General features: G+C 43.0%; 2 protein-coding genes across 5 annotated transcripts in view; both read left to right on the top strand.

Moving 5' to 3' along the window:
• sorbs3 (sorbin and SH3 domain containing 3) overlaps nt 1-12,718 on the top strand; it is a 33,907-nt gene extending 21,189 nt beyond the window's left edge. For 2 of the 3 annotated variants that reach the window (XM_076269522.1, XM_076269521.1), the window contains exons 11-21: nt 143-259; nt 1,621-1,679; nt 3,650-3,762; nt 4,794-4,852; nt 5,083-5,129; nt 5,760-5,874; nt 6,036-6,161; nt 6,487-7,041; nt 7,228-7,304; nt 10,245-10,351; nt 10,478-12,718. In XM_076269522.1, the coding sequence (XP_076125637.1) occupies nt 143-259; nt 1,621-1,679; nt 3,650-3,762; nt 4,794-4,852; nt 5,083-5,129; nt 5,760-5,874; nt 6,036-6,161; nt 6,487-7,041; nt 7,228-7,304; nt 10,245-10,351; nt 10,478-10,539 (1,437 nt within the window). In that variant the 3' untranslated portion in view covers nt 10,540-12,718. The remainder of the gene's footprint in view (nt 1-142; nt 260-1,620; nt 1,680-3,649; nt 3,763-4,793; nt 4,853-5,082; nt 5,130-5,759; nt 5,875-6,035; nt 6,162-6,486; nt 7,042-7,227; nt 7,305-10,244; nt 10,352-10,477) is intronic. The other variant, XM_076269523.1, reaches the window with a different exon arrangement.
• Nucleotides 12,719-13,123: 405 nt separating this feature from the next.
• Nucleotides 13,124-18,064, top strand: part of pdlim2 (PDZ and LIM domain 2 (mystique)) — a 52,119-nt gene continuing 47,178 nt past the window's right edge. Inside the window, exon 1 of one of the 2 annotated variants that reach the window (XM_076269518.1) lies at nt 13,124-13,461. The gene's annotated coding sequence lies outside the window, so the exon portion shown is untranslated. The remainder of the gene's footprint in view (nt 13,462-18,064) is intronic. The other variant, XM_076269519.1, reaches the window with a different exon arrangement.

Genomic DNA, 18,064 nt, shown 5'->3' with positions numbered 1-18,064 from the left:
TCCGCCATTTAGGATATTGAATTTGTGTCATGGGTTGTTGCTTAAGCTATATAATGGCCTTTTCTCATAATGTCATGAAAACCACAGCCATTCATTTATTATTATTTATTTAATGCTGTGTTCCCGTGGTTGCGTTTCTCAGGCAACGCTGGTGTCGGAACTTAATCGTTTCGAGGCGGAGCTGGACTCGGACATCCGTGGGCTGGAGAGGAAGCTTTCCCAGAAGCAGCATCAGCCGCGGCGGCGAGGCTGGGGTGAGGTACTGAGTCACCCCCTTTTAGACGCCGCTCACCGCCACAGACACCACAGACATCACAGACACCACAGACATCATCTCTGAACCCCCAAACCTCAAAGCCTGTGCCCTCTCACACCCCCCCCCAAACAGCCCCTCATCTACCCTCTCTGCTTATGGCTTGTGTCCCCTTGAACCTCACGACCATAGTCACAACTCTCAGTAGTACTGCCTGCCTGAATACCCACTTTCCTTCATTTGTAGCTTTGCCACTTTGCCCTGACAGGCCCATACTCACTGCATTCTTTGTGGTCTGAAACCTGTTGGATGTAATCCAAGCTTATAGTGTAACTACTCAGTGTTGATGCAAATGATGTTGAACGTGATGGGATTTGCTTGAGATTCAAGTCATAAATGGCTGCGAAAACAGTGATGCAAAGCTTTCATCTAAGCTCCTTTTGACTTACTGTTAGAATGTCACTGTATAGCAGCTTTAGTTATTTAACAGCCAGTTTCCCATACATGGATTAAGCCAAGACTAATAGTTTTCCTTAATGGAGATTTTCATTGAAGTTTTCTTTAGTGCAGGACAAGTCTGTTATTTCATGTACTTGAAACTATCCCTAAGAGTTTATTTCATATTGGTTACAGGAAGTTGTTGCAGACTTGCAGGCTAGACCCTGTTTATGAGAGGGATAAGATATGGATGACACTTTGGAGTGTTTTAGCCAGTCTCTCTCTCTCTCTCTCTCTCTCTCTCTTGTTCTCTCTATCTCTATCTGAGAATGGACATCAACCCAGTAGACAACGGCTCAGTCCTCTTTTGGATAGTCCCATACCCACCAAGAAGTGCCCCCCCCCCTTGCCTTGCTTGGCCTGACAGCTCTTGAATTTGACTTACACCACTCACATGCCTATACCACCTCAATTTGCTAAATCTCTCTCACTCTGCATGCTGTCTCAGTGTTTGATCACTGCCTCTTTGTTCGTCCCCTCCTCTAATGTGAGAAAAGGATATTTTTAAAACAGTCACTTGCTTTGAATGTTAAGACTATTTGGGGTGATTAACCCCCACACACACACACAATTTACAGTTTGCTGTGTGCTCTGATGGCTTTAACCAAGTCACACCTGGTCCCTAATAAATAGAATGATTCACCTCATTTAAAGGCAGTTTTTACATCACCACTCAGCCTAACGGCAACCTTTGGAATGTAGGACCCAGGGGAGATGTGCATCTGCTGGAGCGGGAGTGGTCACCCCTCTGTTAAATTTCCTCTAAGCTTTTCCTTGAGCTGCAGCTCAACTGCCTGCACAGCGTCCACAACAGAGCAGAGGTGGACTGGGGCAGAGCAGGACTCACTGTGGACTTTCTCTCTTTACAGGGCGAGAGGAGCAATACCTCAGGAAACACACCAGCCCCAGGGAGAGAGCAGGACGACAGGTGTGTCTCTATGTCTGTTTGTGTCTGTAATGAACGGCCGGTGAGGGCATCTTTAAGGAATGTTGATATATGTGTGTATTTGTGTGTATTGTGTGTTTATGTTAAGCACTTTTAAAAGAGAATTGTTTTAAGGTTGTGTGTGTGTGTGTGTGTGTGTGTGTGTGTGTGTGTGTGTGTGTGTGTGTGTGTGTGTGTGTGTGTGTGTTTGTGTGTGTGGTGGGGTGTCAGTGTCTTGTGAATCAGTTGTCAGTTGCCTGAGGACAGCTGATTTCCTCTTACCTGTAAAGTAAAGCTACTTGGCTGGGGGCTTCAGAGTGAACATGTTGACTTGTACCGGATCTCTGGCTGTTACTGCTGTGCTGCTATAAGTCAATAAAAAGTTTAGTTCCATTTTAGGTGCAGCTTCAGTCATATGAATAGGCTTGTCCCATTCACTTATACATGTTTATATGATTATTTTAGTTTCATTTAAGGTTTTCCAAATATAAGTAAAGAAATGTCAAACCCAAAATCATAAATCTAAGAAACAAGAGGCTATTACAATGCAGATATAGAGTTTTATATGTAGTACACACAATAAACAAACAATAGAACGGTCATCTAACTCATAGGACTCAAGACGCAGGCAAAGTCATCGGCTCAATGCTCGCGTGTCAGGGATAGGTTAATGGTTCAACATTTGGCTGGCAGCCACATACCTGACCTCCCTTGAGCTTCACGTGTGGTAGTTGGCACTGCTATGTGTGTGTGTGTGTGTGTGTGTGTGTGTGTGTGTGCGCATGTGCATGTGCGTATGCACCTCTGTCTGTGTGTGCGTGCATGTGCGTGCGTGTATGTGCGTGTGTGTGTGTGCATGTGCTTGTGTGTACAGTACGTGTGAGTGTGTGTGTGCGTGTTCATGCATGTGCGTGCAGCATCTCGTGTTCATTCATCATTATCATCACCACCAGTACTGTCATCTCTAGTACTGTCATCTCTACCATATCTGTCCAAAACAGCTCCCATAAATAATTTAATATGCATAACATGTCAAGCACGTTGCTCTTCTTCAGACTGTTCCAGCTGTTTTGGTGTGCGAGTCTCTTAGAGAATGTTGGCAGCCATGGCTGCACAATTATATTTCTCACATGCCTGAATATGTGATGTAGGCTGAACAAAGGCAGCATGGTTTTAGAAGATCAGTTGGTCCTGCAGGCCTCAGGCAGAGGCACCCTCATCCCTCTCCAGTCCAGCATGTTCCACTCCGCTGTTTACTAGGTCAAGAGGCCAGTGCCGCACATTTTTAACCTATTCGGTAATAATCCTTTGACCTCTCCTCTCTCATTTAGTTGTTACCTACTACCTTGAGCACTTTCCACACCTCTTCACCGCAGACTTAAAAAGCTCACAGCCCCTCAGAACGTTGTTAATAAAAGCCCCCTGTTGCCACGGAAATGACAAGTGGAAACACACAGTTCTCAGAGTGTGGCAAGCTTTTACTGCTTCCCCTCTTGTCTAGTCTGCTTGCTGTTCCCTCAGGGAGGAGACGTGAATGAGCCCAAATACAGAGCAGACTCTGCATCTGCACAGTGCAGACTGATGGCTTTGCCAAAAGCCGAGCGTGCAGAACCCTGACTCCTACACAAGCCGAGGGTCCACCTTGACTATGGAGCCGAGAGACACTACTTTGAACTCTCAGATGAGGGCTGCCATGTTGTTACATTTATCCATCCTGTAGAGCTTAATATTTTATTCAACTTTTTTTGCTTACAAGTTATTGTGATGAAAAGGAACCTAGGAGTTATTTTCTTGTAACAGAGCATCCAAAAGCACATGATAGTCCAGTATTCTCAAGGGATCCTTTCAGAATAGCAGGATGTTTGTGTCATGTATAGAGTGTCATAGAGAGCTAAGAGTTGTGTTTCTGTAAAACAAAAAGTTATGACTATACTTTACAATTGGCCTGTTGAACTCATTCTACCTTCCAACAGCTGGCCAGGTGCAAAACATTCTGGAACAAAGGTGGTGGCTCCAATCAACCATTCCTCTGTCCCGGTCACAGCTCCTCCTCGGGCCACAGTGCCTGGCTCATTCTATGCTAGAGGTAAGAGCGGACCCAACAGAACAATTTGAGTGAAATGTGGCACCACAACACTATCACTATCTATACCCTTATCCATGGAAGTCTGAGTATGTTTAAGCAACCATTCTAGCATCAGTTTCAGCTCTGATCTTTTCTTTCCTTTTGTTTATCTGTGTTTTACTTATCCACTGAGGTTTGAGATAGAAAAGTGTGTGTGTGTGTGTGCGCGTGTGCGTGTGCGTGTGCGTGTGCGTGTGTGTGTGTGTGTGCGTGTGTGTGTGTGTGTGTGTGTGTGCGTGTGACTGCTGCTCTTAAGTCTGAATGTTACTCCGTTTGATATCAGGACACATTCAACAGTCACAGCCCAGGAAATGTGTTGTTTTGCCTGGGCTTCTGTCTACTCGGTGGTCAAAAAGTGTTTTTAAACTGAAACATTGAGGTTTGACTTCTGCGTTTTTGGGTCGAGCTTAGACTTGTGAGTAGGAGGAGAGAGGAAGCTGGCAAAAAATAAGATCCGAGGGAGGAAGTCTTGATTATAGATCAACTCTATCCAATTGTTTTTCTTGGAGATTAGTCCATGGAGAGCTGGCCTGAGAACGCAGCCACTGTTAATGCACAGTAACATGTGCTGGGACAGACCAAGTGAGCATTTGACTTCTCAGCTACTTGAATGACAACTGTTAACACAAGACCTTTCCAAAAGTAATAATATGTACAGTGTTACTTAAGATCAACTTATGTGGTTTATGCGCAGAATGGAGTGAGATGGATGGATGTAAGACATGAAACTTTTCCCATCTAATTAGTCCTCTGCACAGTCATGATGGTTATAATATACTTAACTGCTGATTTGCTAGAACAGCGGTATGCTGAAAAAAACAGAGATATACTTTGTCTGCACAGCACAGACAACACAGCATGTGTAGCAAATAACTGCATGCAAAAAGTGCTATATCATGCTTCACCATAAGCTATTACAGAAACAGAGCCCCTTTAAAACTTGACACATGTTCTGGGCATATCCCCTCATTTTCTTTTATAATGACTTACAGGCAGAGTCAGTCCGGCACCAGAAGCCATGGACTTCCCACCAAAGAGAGAAGAGAAGAAGGTAAACATGTAACATACACATTACATTTCCTTTCTCAAAAACTGTAAAATGAGTTGTCCGTCATTTGTTGATACACTGCATCTGCTCTGCTCTGCTCAGCAAACATTCATATTCGTATTTATTATAGTGGTGGTTAGTGAGGTTCCCTCTTCACTGTGAAGTGCTTTGAGTGTCGAGAGAAGCGCTATATAAATGTAACATGCCGTTGTTATTTCTCTGTGTTTGTGTAGATGAAGGCGGGCCGGGCCAAGTTCAACTTCCAAGCGCAGTCACCCAAGTAAGTAGTGAATAATCCCTGGCAGATCAGCCCATGGACCATTTCCTCTCTCACAGGTTGTTTTTTATTATAATGCCACAATCAGGAAGCACAGAGCAGAGGGGGAAGGGGAGGATAGAGGTGCATACTAACCGTAATTATTTAACACGTAAGACTCTGAAAAGGCTCCTACTCAGCTCCGGTTTCAGAGGGAACAGAAGTAGATGCAAAACTCAACAAAGAGAATCTATTGAACGTTGTGGTCCAAATTCCAGTGTTGGATCAGAATTCGTTTTTTTGCCAACAGTCCTTGAAAAGGAAAAGGTGTCATTGGTTTTATCTTTCCTGGTTCATCAAGGTGCATGGAACACATTGTGAACAAAACATGATTGAAGGCAGTACAGAAATACTTGTTGTTTTTGCTGTATATCTTCTCATTTGTTTTGTGGTGAAGCTATTGTTTTTTCCCCCCAATTACTCTTGTGCTGCGTGACCTTTTAGGATATTTTGGGTGGACTAAGCAGGAAATGAGTTGTGCCAGGAAGTTGTGTGAGATGAGATGAATTTTTTTGTCTCTCTCTCTCTCTCTTTTTTTTCGGTCTGCCTCCAAAGTCTCATCTCATTTCCTTTGCCCTGCTCTCTACTCCACAGAGAACTGCCGCTGCAGAAAGGTGACGTGGTGTACATCCACAGGCAGGTGGACGCCAACTGGTACGAAGGGGAGCATCATGGCCGAGCCGGCATCTTTCCCACCAGCTACGTGGAGGTGGGTCCTCCCTCGCCAAAGAAAGTGCTGACCTGCTCTCTGACCTGCTATCTGACCTGCTCTCACGCCTTGTGTCCACTTTCTTTTAGTTTTTTTCCCGGAGCATTGAGTTGTTTCCTCAACAACCTCACCCTTCCTTCCTCTGCTCCCTTCCACCCTAGATTATCCCTCCCTCTGAGAAGCCTACTCCCATCAAATCCCCCACCGTTCAGGTGCTGGAGTATGGGGAAGCCGTGGCCTTGTACAACTTCACCGCCGACCTGCCTGTCGAGCTGTCTTTCAAGAAGGTAACTGTTGCAATATCCTGTCATTTATAAGTATGTTTAGGAACTACTGTCACTTATATTGGTGCTCACGGAACACGCTGCATGGGTGTGTGAATTTGTTTGACCAGATAATGACTGAGTTGGAAGTTTTTGACAGGAAGGTGGTTTTAAGATGGCTTTAAGATGACAGTTTCATTAATCTGCTGCATACTTCAGTCTTAACTCATGTCGCGCCTGCATGCACATGTAAACATTGCATAACATTTCCATTCCTAGACAACTTTGAACATGCTCTGTGACAATCCGTAATGTGAGAACTAATAGTGATCCCTCTACTCTTTGTAAGGGGGAGGTCATCTGTGTGACCAGGCAAGTGGATGACCAATGGCTGGAGGGTCGGATCCCGGGCACCTCCCGAAGTGGCATCTTCCCCTTGAACTACGTCCAGGTCAACAAAATGCCCCGCACCAAAACTAGTGATGAGTTCCCCACCTCGCCTGCGTCACCCACGTTCCCCGAACCGCTGAGCCCTGGGCGTCCGCTTCACTCCCCGTGCCCACGGTCACCCCTGTCCCCCTCACCCTTCACCCTCGACTCACAGCTCTCACCCCACAAGCCGTCCTCACCCTCCCCGCATGGCGCCGCATCCACCCAATCACGCTCGCCACTCTCGCCCACTCAGACAGCAAATGCAAAGCAGGCAGCCAATCACTGGCCCCATGCATCACCCGGGTCCGCCTCACCCACGTTACTGAACTCCCACTGGAGTGGCACGCTGCCTACAGCTCACAGCCCAGTGGATAGAGAAGTGAGGTCACCACTGTCAACATCCAATCACATGCCATCATCTCCTCAGGGTCCAGGACTGAACGTTGGTAACAAGCCTGGATATTCAACACAGGTTTGCACCTTGAATATTTGTCTTAATATGACTTAAATGTATTAAAACTGCCCTACCACATAGTCAAAGGCATGATTATACTGATATACTGTATGTTAAGTATTTTAAACAAATAATGTGTCACCATATAGAATTGCACTAGAATGTTTTTTGATATTAACTAGTTTATTGTAATTTGTTTTGCAGCCAAATTCCCATAAAATTGCTCCTCCCCCACCACAAGCCAGAACTAATCCTGGATCTACAGCAGTTCAGCGGACACCGTAAGTTTCCTTTTAAACTTATTTCCTCTGCCATGATGTAGGTGTGGTTTGACTGTTTTTTTGCATATTTGTCTGAGTGCAGGATTGCACAGAAACAGTGTTGGGAGTAATGCGTTACAAAAGTAATGTAATTACTGTAATATATTGCTGTTTGCGGTAACGCGGTAATGTAAGGCATTACAAAAAAAAAATTGGGTAATATTTACTCGGTACAAACTTCAGTAACGCGCGTTACAATGCAGTTTAACCCAAAATTAAGCGCTTGTTTTGTTTTGATACATATTCGCAAACACCACGCGAGAACAACAGAGGAGAAAAAATCCGCGCAAAATAGTAGAACGTTATCTCCTGATACTGGTTGAATATGACTGTGGCTGCAGCAGACTCGCAGGCGGACTACTCTATTTGCGGGATGGACATAAGCCTACGCTCATTATTTTCAGCTTGTCAGAGACAAGGCTATGAAGAACATAATAGTTAGTGCACTTTGTGTGCGAAACCGAAAGATCTCTCAGCTCGCGAAATAGCACAAGTAAATTAATGAAACATCTAAAGTAGTGCCACGCTAATCTTTTTGATTCTTGATAAAACACAAACTATGCTGTTGTGCATTTCAGCTTTGTGCTGTGAACTTAAATTGAAGAGAATAAAGGGATAGAAATGCAGAAAAAGATTGTGTAGCCTGGCAGTGCCACCGCTCCCACCACGCGCATCACGCACTTTGCGTTGGGCACCAAAGGACAGAGGGGGCACCCAAATGTAACCAATGAATAGTAGCTTTACTGCAAACTGCGTTTCACTCTTCATCAATAACGTTTACAATGTCAAAATGCACTAACACGATGTTACATGCAAGTTTGATACCTTTTGGCTTCTCAATCACCACGTAGTACTAGAATTGGTGGGTCTTCAATCATTCGTTTTCCAAGCATTTAGGCTACATGAAGCACATTATATGCTGAGTCGACTGAAACGCATTTCATTCAGATAGCTAGGTGGATACCAGGCTCATAATTTACTTGTATTCGCAAAACGAAATGTGAAGCAACATGTCATTGCATACTTCCATTTCCAAAGCAATAAAGGTTGCTTAAAACAACTTAACATTGTGCATATTATTGTTAATATTGTGCTATCAATGTAACTCAAACAAATAAGAGCTGGCAAAAGGGCATTATGACAACGTAAAGATCAATGCTCTTAAAGTGACAGTGCACCATTTATAAGTAAAACAGCATTTCTTCAGAAATTAATGTTTAAAAATACACAGTAATGGTCTGTAAATAATAGGCCTTTTATTTTACTTTAGGTGTTTGAGTTATCATTTAAATGTCACTCACTCAAAGCCACTCACTTAGGGCACCGAACTGGCCAGCAGGCCACCATCTTGACATGTCTTTATTAAAGGAACCGTATGTAAAAATTGTATTTCAATTAATCATAAAATTGCCCTGATATGTCACTAGACATTACGAAATCATGTTCATTTCAAATACTTATATCACTGACAACAGTAGTCTGGCCAGGATATTGTAATTTAAAAAGTGAAGTTGCAGCCCTCAACTGATGTTGATGTTGTCATGTTGTGTTTTGGCCTAATGCGCCACCCTCCACCTATCTACTAATCACAAAGTCAGTAGTGTTTCGTCATCCGGTTGCCAACTCTGCCAGTCAGAGGGGAGGGGAAGGGGATACACCGCTCTACAGTAATTTGAAAGTGATTGTAGTACCCGTTTTGGCCACAATCTTACATACGGTTCCTTTAAGCTTTGATTTACAATATAGTAGGCTCTCTATTGATTTTAATGAGTAGGCCTAGGCCTTAAAGTTACAGTATTTCTATCACAATTTACCAGACTGACTTTTTGTCGGTTTTTAACAAAATTCTGACTATGATTGTTCCTTGTATTGCATTATGAGCACTGCGCCTATTGCATTCTACTGTTGCCTTAAGCCTAGCTCAGTCATTATGCTATACCACATCTCCCTCCATTGGAAGAGCAAGCTGCATTGAGCGTAATAAACTGCATTTAGAATGGCAAATCCATATTTCTAGATATTTTGGTGAAAGTAACTTAAAAGTAATGCAATAGTAGTGTAATGCCTTACAATTCAGAGACAGTAATATTATAATGTAACAAATTACTTTTAAATGACAGTAATAAGTAATGCATAGTACATTACGATTTTGAAGTAACTTGCCCAACACTGCACAGAAATGGCTGATCTACTGGCTGATTTTCATGAGGCTTGTTGCAGGCTTGGTGTAGCGTGGTGGGCCAAGGAAGAACCTACACAATTTTTGGGGTGGCTCAATGAAATTTTGTTTTTCATAATGTTGCAACTTGCAAGATCTTGGCCAAGGTCTGTGCTCACCGAGTGGCTACCCTTCTAATGTTAATGTGTACTGCTTTCATCGGTGGCCTTATTACTATTTGTTAACCAGACACTCAGAACCAAACATGGTGGAGCCACATTTGGCTTCTATGCGGTTCAGCTCTGGAACCAACTCCCAGATAACATAAAATATGCCCCAACTGCCACCAGTTTCAAATCAAAACTGAAGACAAGACTGTTCTCTGTGGTTTTTCCCTAATCTGATCAAATGCCTTTAATCAGTTGCACTCTTTTATGACTTTTAATTATGTATTTTATTTTTAATTAAAAAAAATAATGAGTTGCATTCTATGTTTTAAGACTTTTAATTATGCATTTTAGCAGATTTGATTATGTGTTTTATGTCTGTTGATATATGTATTTTAATTATTTCCCTATCCCTCATGCTTTTATTATTTTCTGCTATTCTCTGTTTTCTGATGGTGTAAAGCACATTGATTTGTCTTGTGTATTAAGTGCGCTGTACAACTAAAACTGCCTTGCATGGCCTTGCCTTATGAAGCTTATGAGGGAAGCCCCACTGACCTCTCCTGTTTGCTGCAGGTATAAAGCAGTATACAACTACAGACCGCAGAACAAGGATGAACTGGAACTGAAGGAGGGAGATATTTTGCAGGTGATGGAGAGGTGTGATGATGGCTGGTATGTAGGTAAGTTGATCATGAGAATGTTGACACTTGAATGCCCCCTAGTGGTTGTGACTGAACACTACATAGTGGTAAAATTCTGTTTGGGGTCTAGGAGAGGGCAAATTAACTGTGTCCTTTATTTTACAGGTACGTCAGAAAGGACACAAGCCTTTGGGACGTTTCCAGGCAACTATGTGACACCGGTGTAACCACTGGAATGTTTGACTGTTATTGGAGAAGTTTGCTTCTGAGTTGTATCCACTTTACACAGGCTCCCTTGCCACAAATTAATGCAGTGTACTTCCTCCCCACAGACACACACATGGACAAAATAAGTTTGATTTGGCAAACACACACACACACACACTTCTACTCTAATTTCCTGACTCAGCATTGATCTGCATGCACACCTTCATGTCCAGACCACAGAAGCACGAACAATGTAACCACAAAATGTCCAGAGAGCAATTCCATCACTGTCGTCACTTTTCTCAGCATGTGTGTGGGACTCACAACACTCCTCAGAAATGGACAATGCAACATGGGGTTGGGCACTTGGACTTGATGCAGGTTAAACTATATAGGTTTCACTATATACATAGGACAATTGAACTCCAAGCTAGTTGTTTACACATAAATAATTGGTTGTTCCTGCAAAGCCCATCACCCAGGTCTGCATGGTCTGAACCGTCACCAGTGTCAGTGACATCATCACACGGCGCCTTCTTCAGCACAGACCTGCACATGATGTTCTTTAGGTCTAAAGCAGCCCTGTCAAAAGATGTCTTGCACTCTGATTTCAGATTTGTAACAGCATCGTGGATGACCAGAAGATGGTGACAAGAAAGCGACACTAAATATGCCTGGACCGCTTTATGGCTTTTGCGTTATCAACAGATTCTAATGCCTTACGATCAGATTCCACAAGTATTCTGTGTTGTATTCCTCTTTTTGTGTTGTATGAACAGGCTTCTTCATATCCCAGTAACTCACCATGCAGCATTTGACAGAGCTTGAAAGTTAACAATATACAACATATAGAAAAGCTTTTTTCTAAACTTATTTTTTTTTAATCAATATGGCGAATATGGCCAAAAAATCATGAACATGATCTCCGGTATGTGTCCTATTTTTGTTTTGTGGACGACTGAAGCGGAAACATGAATAACTACAACAGCAACAACAACGACAGCTTTATCAATTCAGCAAAATGTTTTCAGTGTTGAACGTGTGGAGGTGTCTGAAGATTCTTTACACCTCTGTGCCAATTCACCACACCTTAAAAGCCATTATATCCTCTAAAAAGCTTACAGCTTTGTAAAAGCTTTGTAAAAGTTTACAGAGCGCTTTATGTAGTGTAACTAACAAATGCAAAAATGATCACAAAATATGTCCTCATGTGGACACGACTCCATATTTGTTCATAGAATGTTTCTCTGTGCCTGTATTGAGTGGATGCTGATTGCTTAAACCCAGTACTTTGTTGCAATTGTGAGCTGAGCAACCATTTAAATTTAAACCATCTGTAACCAAGCACAATAGCCAACTTTGGAACCAACTAATGGAAACAGTTTTTTCACCATCTGAGGCTTGTTGCTTGTTGATTTAAACATAGGCCTATTACCCATCATTGTGGCTCATGATATTATGATGTGTCTTGTACAAAAGACAAACTAGGTAACCTAACACCAGAGATTTGACAACCACAAAGATCAAATATGAAAAGGTTTAGCCAAAATGAATTTTACAAATTTGCTTATGTCTAAAATTGTATAAAAGGCTTCAATTAAATATATCTGCTAAAATGAAAAAAGCAATCAATGCTGCAGTGATTTGATATATAAGTTGGTATTAATGGACCATGTCATGGTCAAAAGCATTTGTTTGGAAAACACATGTTGAAACTGTCTCAGTGGTATGCAATAAACTAGCCACCGTCAAAGATTGTATCACTCAGTGCATATTTAGACTGTGCCTTAAGGAGATGTCCAGCCCTGAAGTGCTGCCCTTCCTATTAGGTATAATGACTAGCCACCTTTGACACATTTAACTTCTATGATTACAGTCATTACAACTTTTACTTAAGAAAATCATTTTAAATTCCTTTCCTAAAAGTACAAGTATAGAATAATATGATTGATTTTTATACAATGGTTGCACATGTTCATATTTTATTAAGTGAAAGACCTGGTTTGTAAATAAAAGCTGTCATGTCTGTTGTACTGGTTTGCTTCACCTTTGCTCTTGTAATCTGACCAGTAAGACAATGTACAGATTTTTAACTGTAATAAAATTGCAAAATAATATATTTTCTTGACAGCACAATGCATTTCAATGTAAGGTACTCACATGTTTGCAAATTATTCAAATAAACAAATGAAACAAAAATATTTGTCAACAACATGTATTCATTTCAATAAGCCTAAGTCAGAGAGTCCATAGACTGTAGGCTCAATTCCCGCTGTTAGCGTCTAATTGCGTTATGTATAATATAGACTAACCCAGGAAATATGTGATCGTTTTTGTAAGTGAATGCTTAATTTAGGCAGTTTTATAAATGAATGCTTAATTAGGTCGTTTTAGGCAGTTTGTGAGTTTTGGATTTGTCCACTAGATGGTGGTCTTGTAAAAAACGGACCTTCGATTCCTCAGTCTTGAATTAATGTCTCAATTAACTCCAACCCCTTGTCGGACACGCCCCATACCATTTCGCCTGCCCATCCTGGGCTTTATTTTGATAGCAACACGTGGCAAGTGATCTCATGTATTCAGGGGGAGTGTTCACAGGTGATTTTACATCATAGCAGAGCACCACTTGTTTAAGACCAATATAGTTTTGGAGCGGTCTCGCTGCTTCTGTTTGGATGACAAAGATCTCTTGACATTCATTAGTCAGTAGCATAGACAAAAGAACTAACATCGATTACGGATTTCGGGTTGACACTCTGCTGATGACTTCTGACATTTCTCTGCTGTAAAAAATATTTTCTAACTCCTTTCAGCACATTCTTTTATTTTGGCGCTCGCGTAATTTGACGCAAGGTGTCGTGGAACGAGCCGCAGACCACAGGTGTAAATTTACGAGGGGTTAATTAGTCTGCGAGGTGTGATCAACTGCTGCTCTTGCGTCGGTGAGTATTTCTAATCTTTTCTTTTGAACTAGTTCCTTGGTAGTTGTGGCTTAGTTAGTTGACAATGACATTTATGTCGAGAATGATCGATTTGTTGTTGGAACCAAACAAACAAATGTCTTGTCAATGATCAGGCATTTGAGACGGAAAGATTTCTCGGAAGCATGGCTACCTGTCACCGGAGAGAAGTGATAGGCAGTGAGTGATATTTCCCTTCAAAGGCTCTTGCACTTAAGTTTAAGAGTATTAAGTGTCCATAAGCAATATGTTTAGTCGTCCAGGTTGATGATTTAAATTGATTCCAGCATCCCGACAAATGTTTTGAAACATTAGACTTGCGCAATATGAACAAACTTTTTCCTACTCTTCCGCGGTTTTTTCTCTCTCTGAAGTATCCGAGAATAACCGTTATTCAAAATAAACTCTGTAGGCTACTGCCTGTCAAATGGAAGTTTTGTTTGCGCGTTTAAGACGTTCTCAAGGTTTGCATAGCTGTATAGAGAAGGCAGACGGCTGAGAGTCTTGAATTTGTAATAATCGCGCGTTCCTGTCCTGTTGAACGGTGTGTGAAGATATGTTTATGAACAAAACTAAACTCTGTTATGAAAAGAATTTGATATTTACAGAGTGTACAGTGATCTAGTAAATTTCAAAGTGTGGGTAACACATTGGAATGTGCATCATCAGTAGGTCACATCAGTTTTTTTTTTGGGGGGGGGGGTTGTGATACGATGAAGGATAGGAAAAAACGAGCCAGTGAAACTGATGATGATGGTGGTGGTGGTGGTAGTTAGGGCATGTCATTCATGCTCTAAACACCCATAGGAGTGGTAGGGTGCAGTGGTCAAATGATGACTTGAGAGCATAGTAGCCTACGGGGAAAAAAAGACTGGGTGGGGATTTGGCACTAATAAGAAACCAGTTAGCCTTGAACAGTCAACTCAAGAAATGAAGGTAATATTAGTTAATTTGTCACAAATACAGTTTCAGGATTATGCAGATGAAAAGGGGACTGGTTTCATGTCTGACGTGTACTGTACATGACACAACATATGTACTGTAAACATTTAGTTTTCTTTCAACAGCCTTGGGGAGGTTTTAGCCTGTACAAATAAATGGTCAACATGCCATTCTGCTGTAGCACAGTGATTAATTGGCACTCTTCCAATGGGTGGGAAAGAGCTGGAGAGGTTTCCCAGTGCTCACGTGCCCCTATTGAAGTGCCCCCACCCCCGTGACTGGCATTTCAGCGCTGTACCTTCTGTTGGTGTGCCACTGCCTTTCATAGCTCTGCACCCCCCCCCCTCCCCCTTTGCAATTGTGTGTGTTTCCTGATGCCCCCTCTGCTGTGCTGATTGCGCAGACGAGAATGTACTGGCTTCAGACAGAACACTCTGCTTCTCTGTTGTCGGTATCAGGCCACTGAAAGCTTTTCTATCTTTGTGATTCTAGATGGCTTCTAAATCGTCATTGTAAAGTACATCAAAATGTTAGGGGATGGACTTTTCTGGTTGTTTGCTGTTGCCCTTGTGGTCCTATGATCTTTTTGATTCGTTGTTGTTGTTGTTGTTGTTGTTTCCTTAATAGCACCACCACAAACAAGTTATGTTTCATCTCCCAAATTGATGCTAGCACATAATGGAATCTGCTGGTAGGGGCTGTGGCTTTGGAGAGAAAGTTTTGAAGTGCTGTTCTTTGCTGTGCAATACAACCTTTGTGAGTCTTGTCTGTTTTTCTGCTGTGTGTCTGTTGTTTCTGCTACAGGAAGTGGCAGACTCCGATACAATCTGTGGGCAGTCTACAACTATGATGAAAGTCATGTTGTGTCGTGGCTCCTCCACATCGGCCGTCTCAGTCCATTTGATGGCTTAGTAGCCCCTGATGACTAGTCTACTGTGTCTTTCCTCCTTGCTCCAGTCAGATATAAATGGCTGAAATGACTGGTTTTCTTTTTTTCCCCTTCTCTGGTGCCTTGCCGCGGCTCGTCCTGTCAGCATGAGGTCTGTTGCGAGTTTGTCAACGCTGTAATCGAGGCCGCCTGTTGCTGCTGCCGCTGCTGCTTAGCGTGCACTTCAGCAGCAGAGATGCATTGCTGCATCTGGATATTTAGAGAGGCTGCGTGTCGTTAAGTGTGACAAGAGGTGCAGTAACGTGTGAGCTAGTGTCTCACAATGAGTAAACGGTGCTTCCAGAGGATGTGGGGACTGGGGAGTCTGGGGCGGAGAGACCAAGTTTTAACGGACCAGAAGAAAATACTCATGGCAGATGGAGATTTATCAATACAGTGACTCAGAACTGAAGTCTCTTGTCTCTTCTGCCTGAAATGTGTACTTACACATTAGGAATGGCTTATCGTAGTCAACAATGTTCTGAGTTATGAATACATTTGTTCAGTAACTCATGAGCTAAAATGTCGAGTGGTTAAAATGTGCGAAAGCACACTGGCTTCCAAAAGTGCAGAACCACAAAAAATGAATTGAGAAATAAGAGGGAAGTAACATATTCTTCTCAGTGTTTTGTGATGGAATACAACTAGTGTGTGACCTTTTTTTCTCGGTGTTTGAGCTTTGAAGGTGAAAATTGAGCTGCATGTTAGAATTGTGCCTGTGATGTTACCATGGTAGCTGTTGGTTGGATTATTTCCCGCCCGAGATGAACTGGTGTATCAGAAATTCCAACCTCTGTGTCATCACCATGGGTTTCTATCATACATGAGATGAATGAAACCATTTTTTTCCCAACCATAATAAAATGATAGGACGTGACCATAAACTAGACTAAGCTCGGCCTGAAGGGCACACCCAGAGTGACTGACACTCACAGAATGAGTTCTGAGTTATGTAAAACCAGCACATTACACAGGCCAATTAGCCAGTACCCAGCCAGTGCTACGGCTCACCTTTAAATTCCAACACCCATTCTCTGTCGTCTTGACTCATGTGTTATTGTTTGATGTCTTCTCCATCTCCTTAGAGATTTGGAGTCACTGACTAAATCAGTGACAGTACAGGGGATGGCTGAAGAATGTGGGGGATGTTATTCCAGGACATTTAGCAATAATAGGGTGCGGCTTAGTTGTAGCATTCCTCCCACTATTCTCTGGGTGTGTGTCAGCGGCAGGTGCCATTGGCCACATGCTGTCACCAAAGCGAGTGGGCTTGGCATCATCGCAGCAGGGCCGCGCTCCTCATTGATTGCACAGAAAAAGCGCACAATACCCAGAACCCTTCACAATGGGCAGCGGCCCTGACAAAGAGCATAGAGAGTTCCGAATGAAAACAGCCACGAGCAATAGATCCCTTTGGTTTGAGTCACACATGCATTCCTTTGCTTTCACATTGTATGTGTGTGTGTGTGTGTGTGAGCTTTCAGTGATGTGAGTGTGGTAGTCAGCATGTTTGTTTTGAGTGTTGTATCAGCAGGCAATCAGCTGTTGAGACCTAACCTGTGTGTGTTGACACCTACCCCGCATGCGTGTGAGTGTGCGGCTACCCATGGAGTGCTCCAGTCAGCCTCGGATGTGAGAGCCGATCTTTATCCATCTGTAGTTTTAATCACAGCATTGCCACTGCATTAGCCCTGGAACTCGTTTATGAGTTTCGTCTCGATCCAGGCAGTGAAGGTAGTCCTGGCGTTCCAGGAAAATGAGCGGGCCTCTGGAGACCTGCCTTGCTGCAGTAATGAGGACAAAGGTTAAGACTGTTAGCAGGCCTCATGTCAGAAATGTCTTGTGGGTCAAAGTCAAGAATTTTCTCTCCAAGACAAGAATAAAAATGAGGGACACTGTTCCAGTGCTGTACTATCTACTGAAGGAGAGTCTAGGTTTGGTAATTACAGATCTGTGATGTTAGCCTGGTAGACATTGCACACAAGGGTGTGGGAGGGTTTCTCTTCTTTTTTGCGTACAGTGTAGTCTTACTGTATTTACCGCAGCTAAACTGCACATAATTTCGCCAACTTGTTATAGCAAGTCAGGCAGATGTTCACTGAGTCGCAAATTGCCCTTTTGAAGTTGATTGAGGAAAAATGGCAGTGGGAGCTGTATGGGGGGAGGGGGGTGTAAACAAGATGGCTTTCCGTCATCCTCATGTTACCTTTGATTACATCATGGAGTCGGCCTCTCATTACGGCACTCCCTCACCAGAGCCAACATCGGGCCCTCTTCCCCCTCCCCTTACTGCCTCAAAGCCCAAAACTCTGAGTCGGGCGGCCTGGCACTTGTCTGGAATTGCCCCTCTGATTGGTGCCTCATTGCAGAGTTGTTCAGCCCCACTGCTGCCACAGGCCGGCCTTGTGTCATTTTCCAAGGCCTCTTTGCGACCATACACATGTTGTATACATTGAACTGAGCTGAAGAGGTTTAATCAAATCCTGCTAGATCCCTGGAACCTCTGTAAAGAGCTGCTGTGTCCTTTTGCCAGTTTTAAGCATACGATCCCTCTTGGCCCAGTCAGCAAAACCCACAGACTCTTGACACCCCCCACCCCCCCAAGTTTAATTGCCGTTCTAAGTGGACTCTGAGCCTCCCCTCCAAAGCCCCTCTAAACCCCATCCCCTCTCAGGGTACCATTACAGGGGCAGTCTGGCTAGGAGCGCCTGAGGG

The sequence above is a fragment of the Alosa pseudoharengus genome, unplaced genomic scaffold (genome assembly GCF_046254945.1).
Source record: "Alosa pseudoharengus isolate Yale_2024_CS ecotype anadromous, Long Island Sound unplaced genomic scaffold, YU_APseudo_1.1 YU_APseudo_1.1_scf_6, whole genome shotgun sequence".
NCBI classification, from domain to species: Eukaryota; Metazoa; Chordata; class Actinopteri; order Clupeiformes; family Clupeidae; genus Alosa; species Alosa pseudoharengus.
Note: the sequence above shows the minus strand (reverse complement) of the source record. Positions and strands in the feature narration are given on the sequence as shown.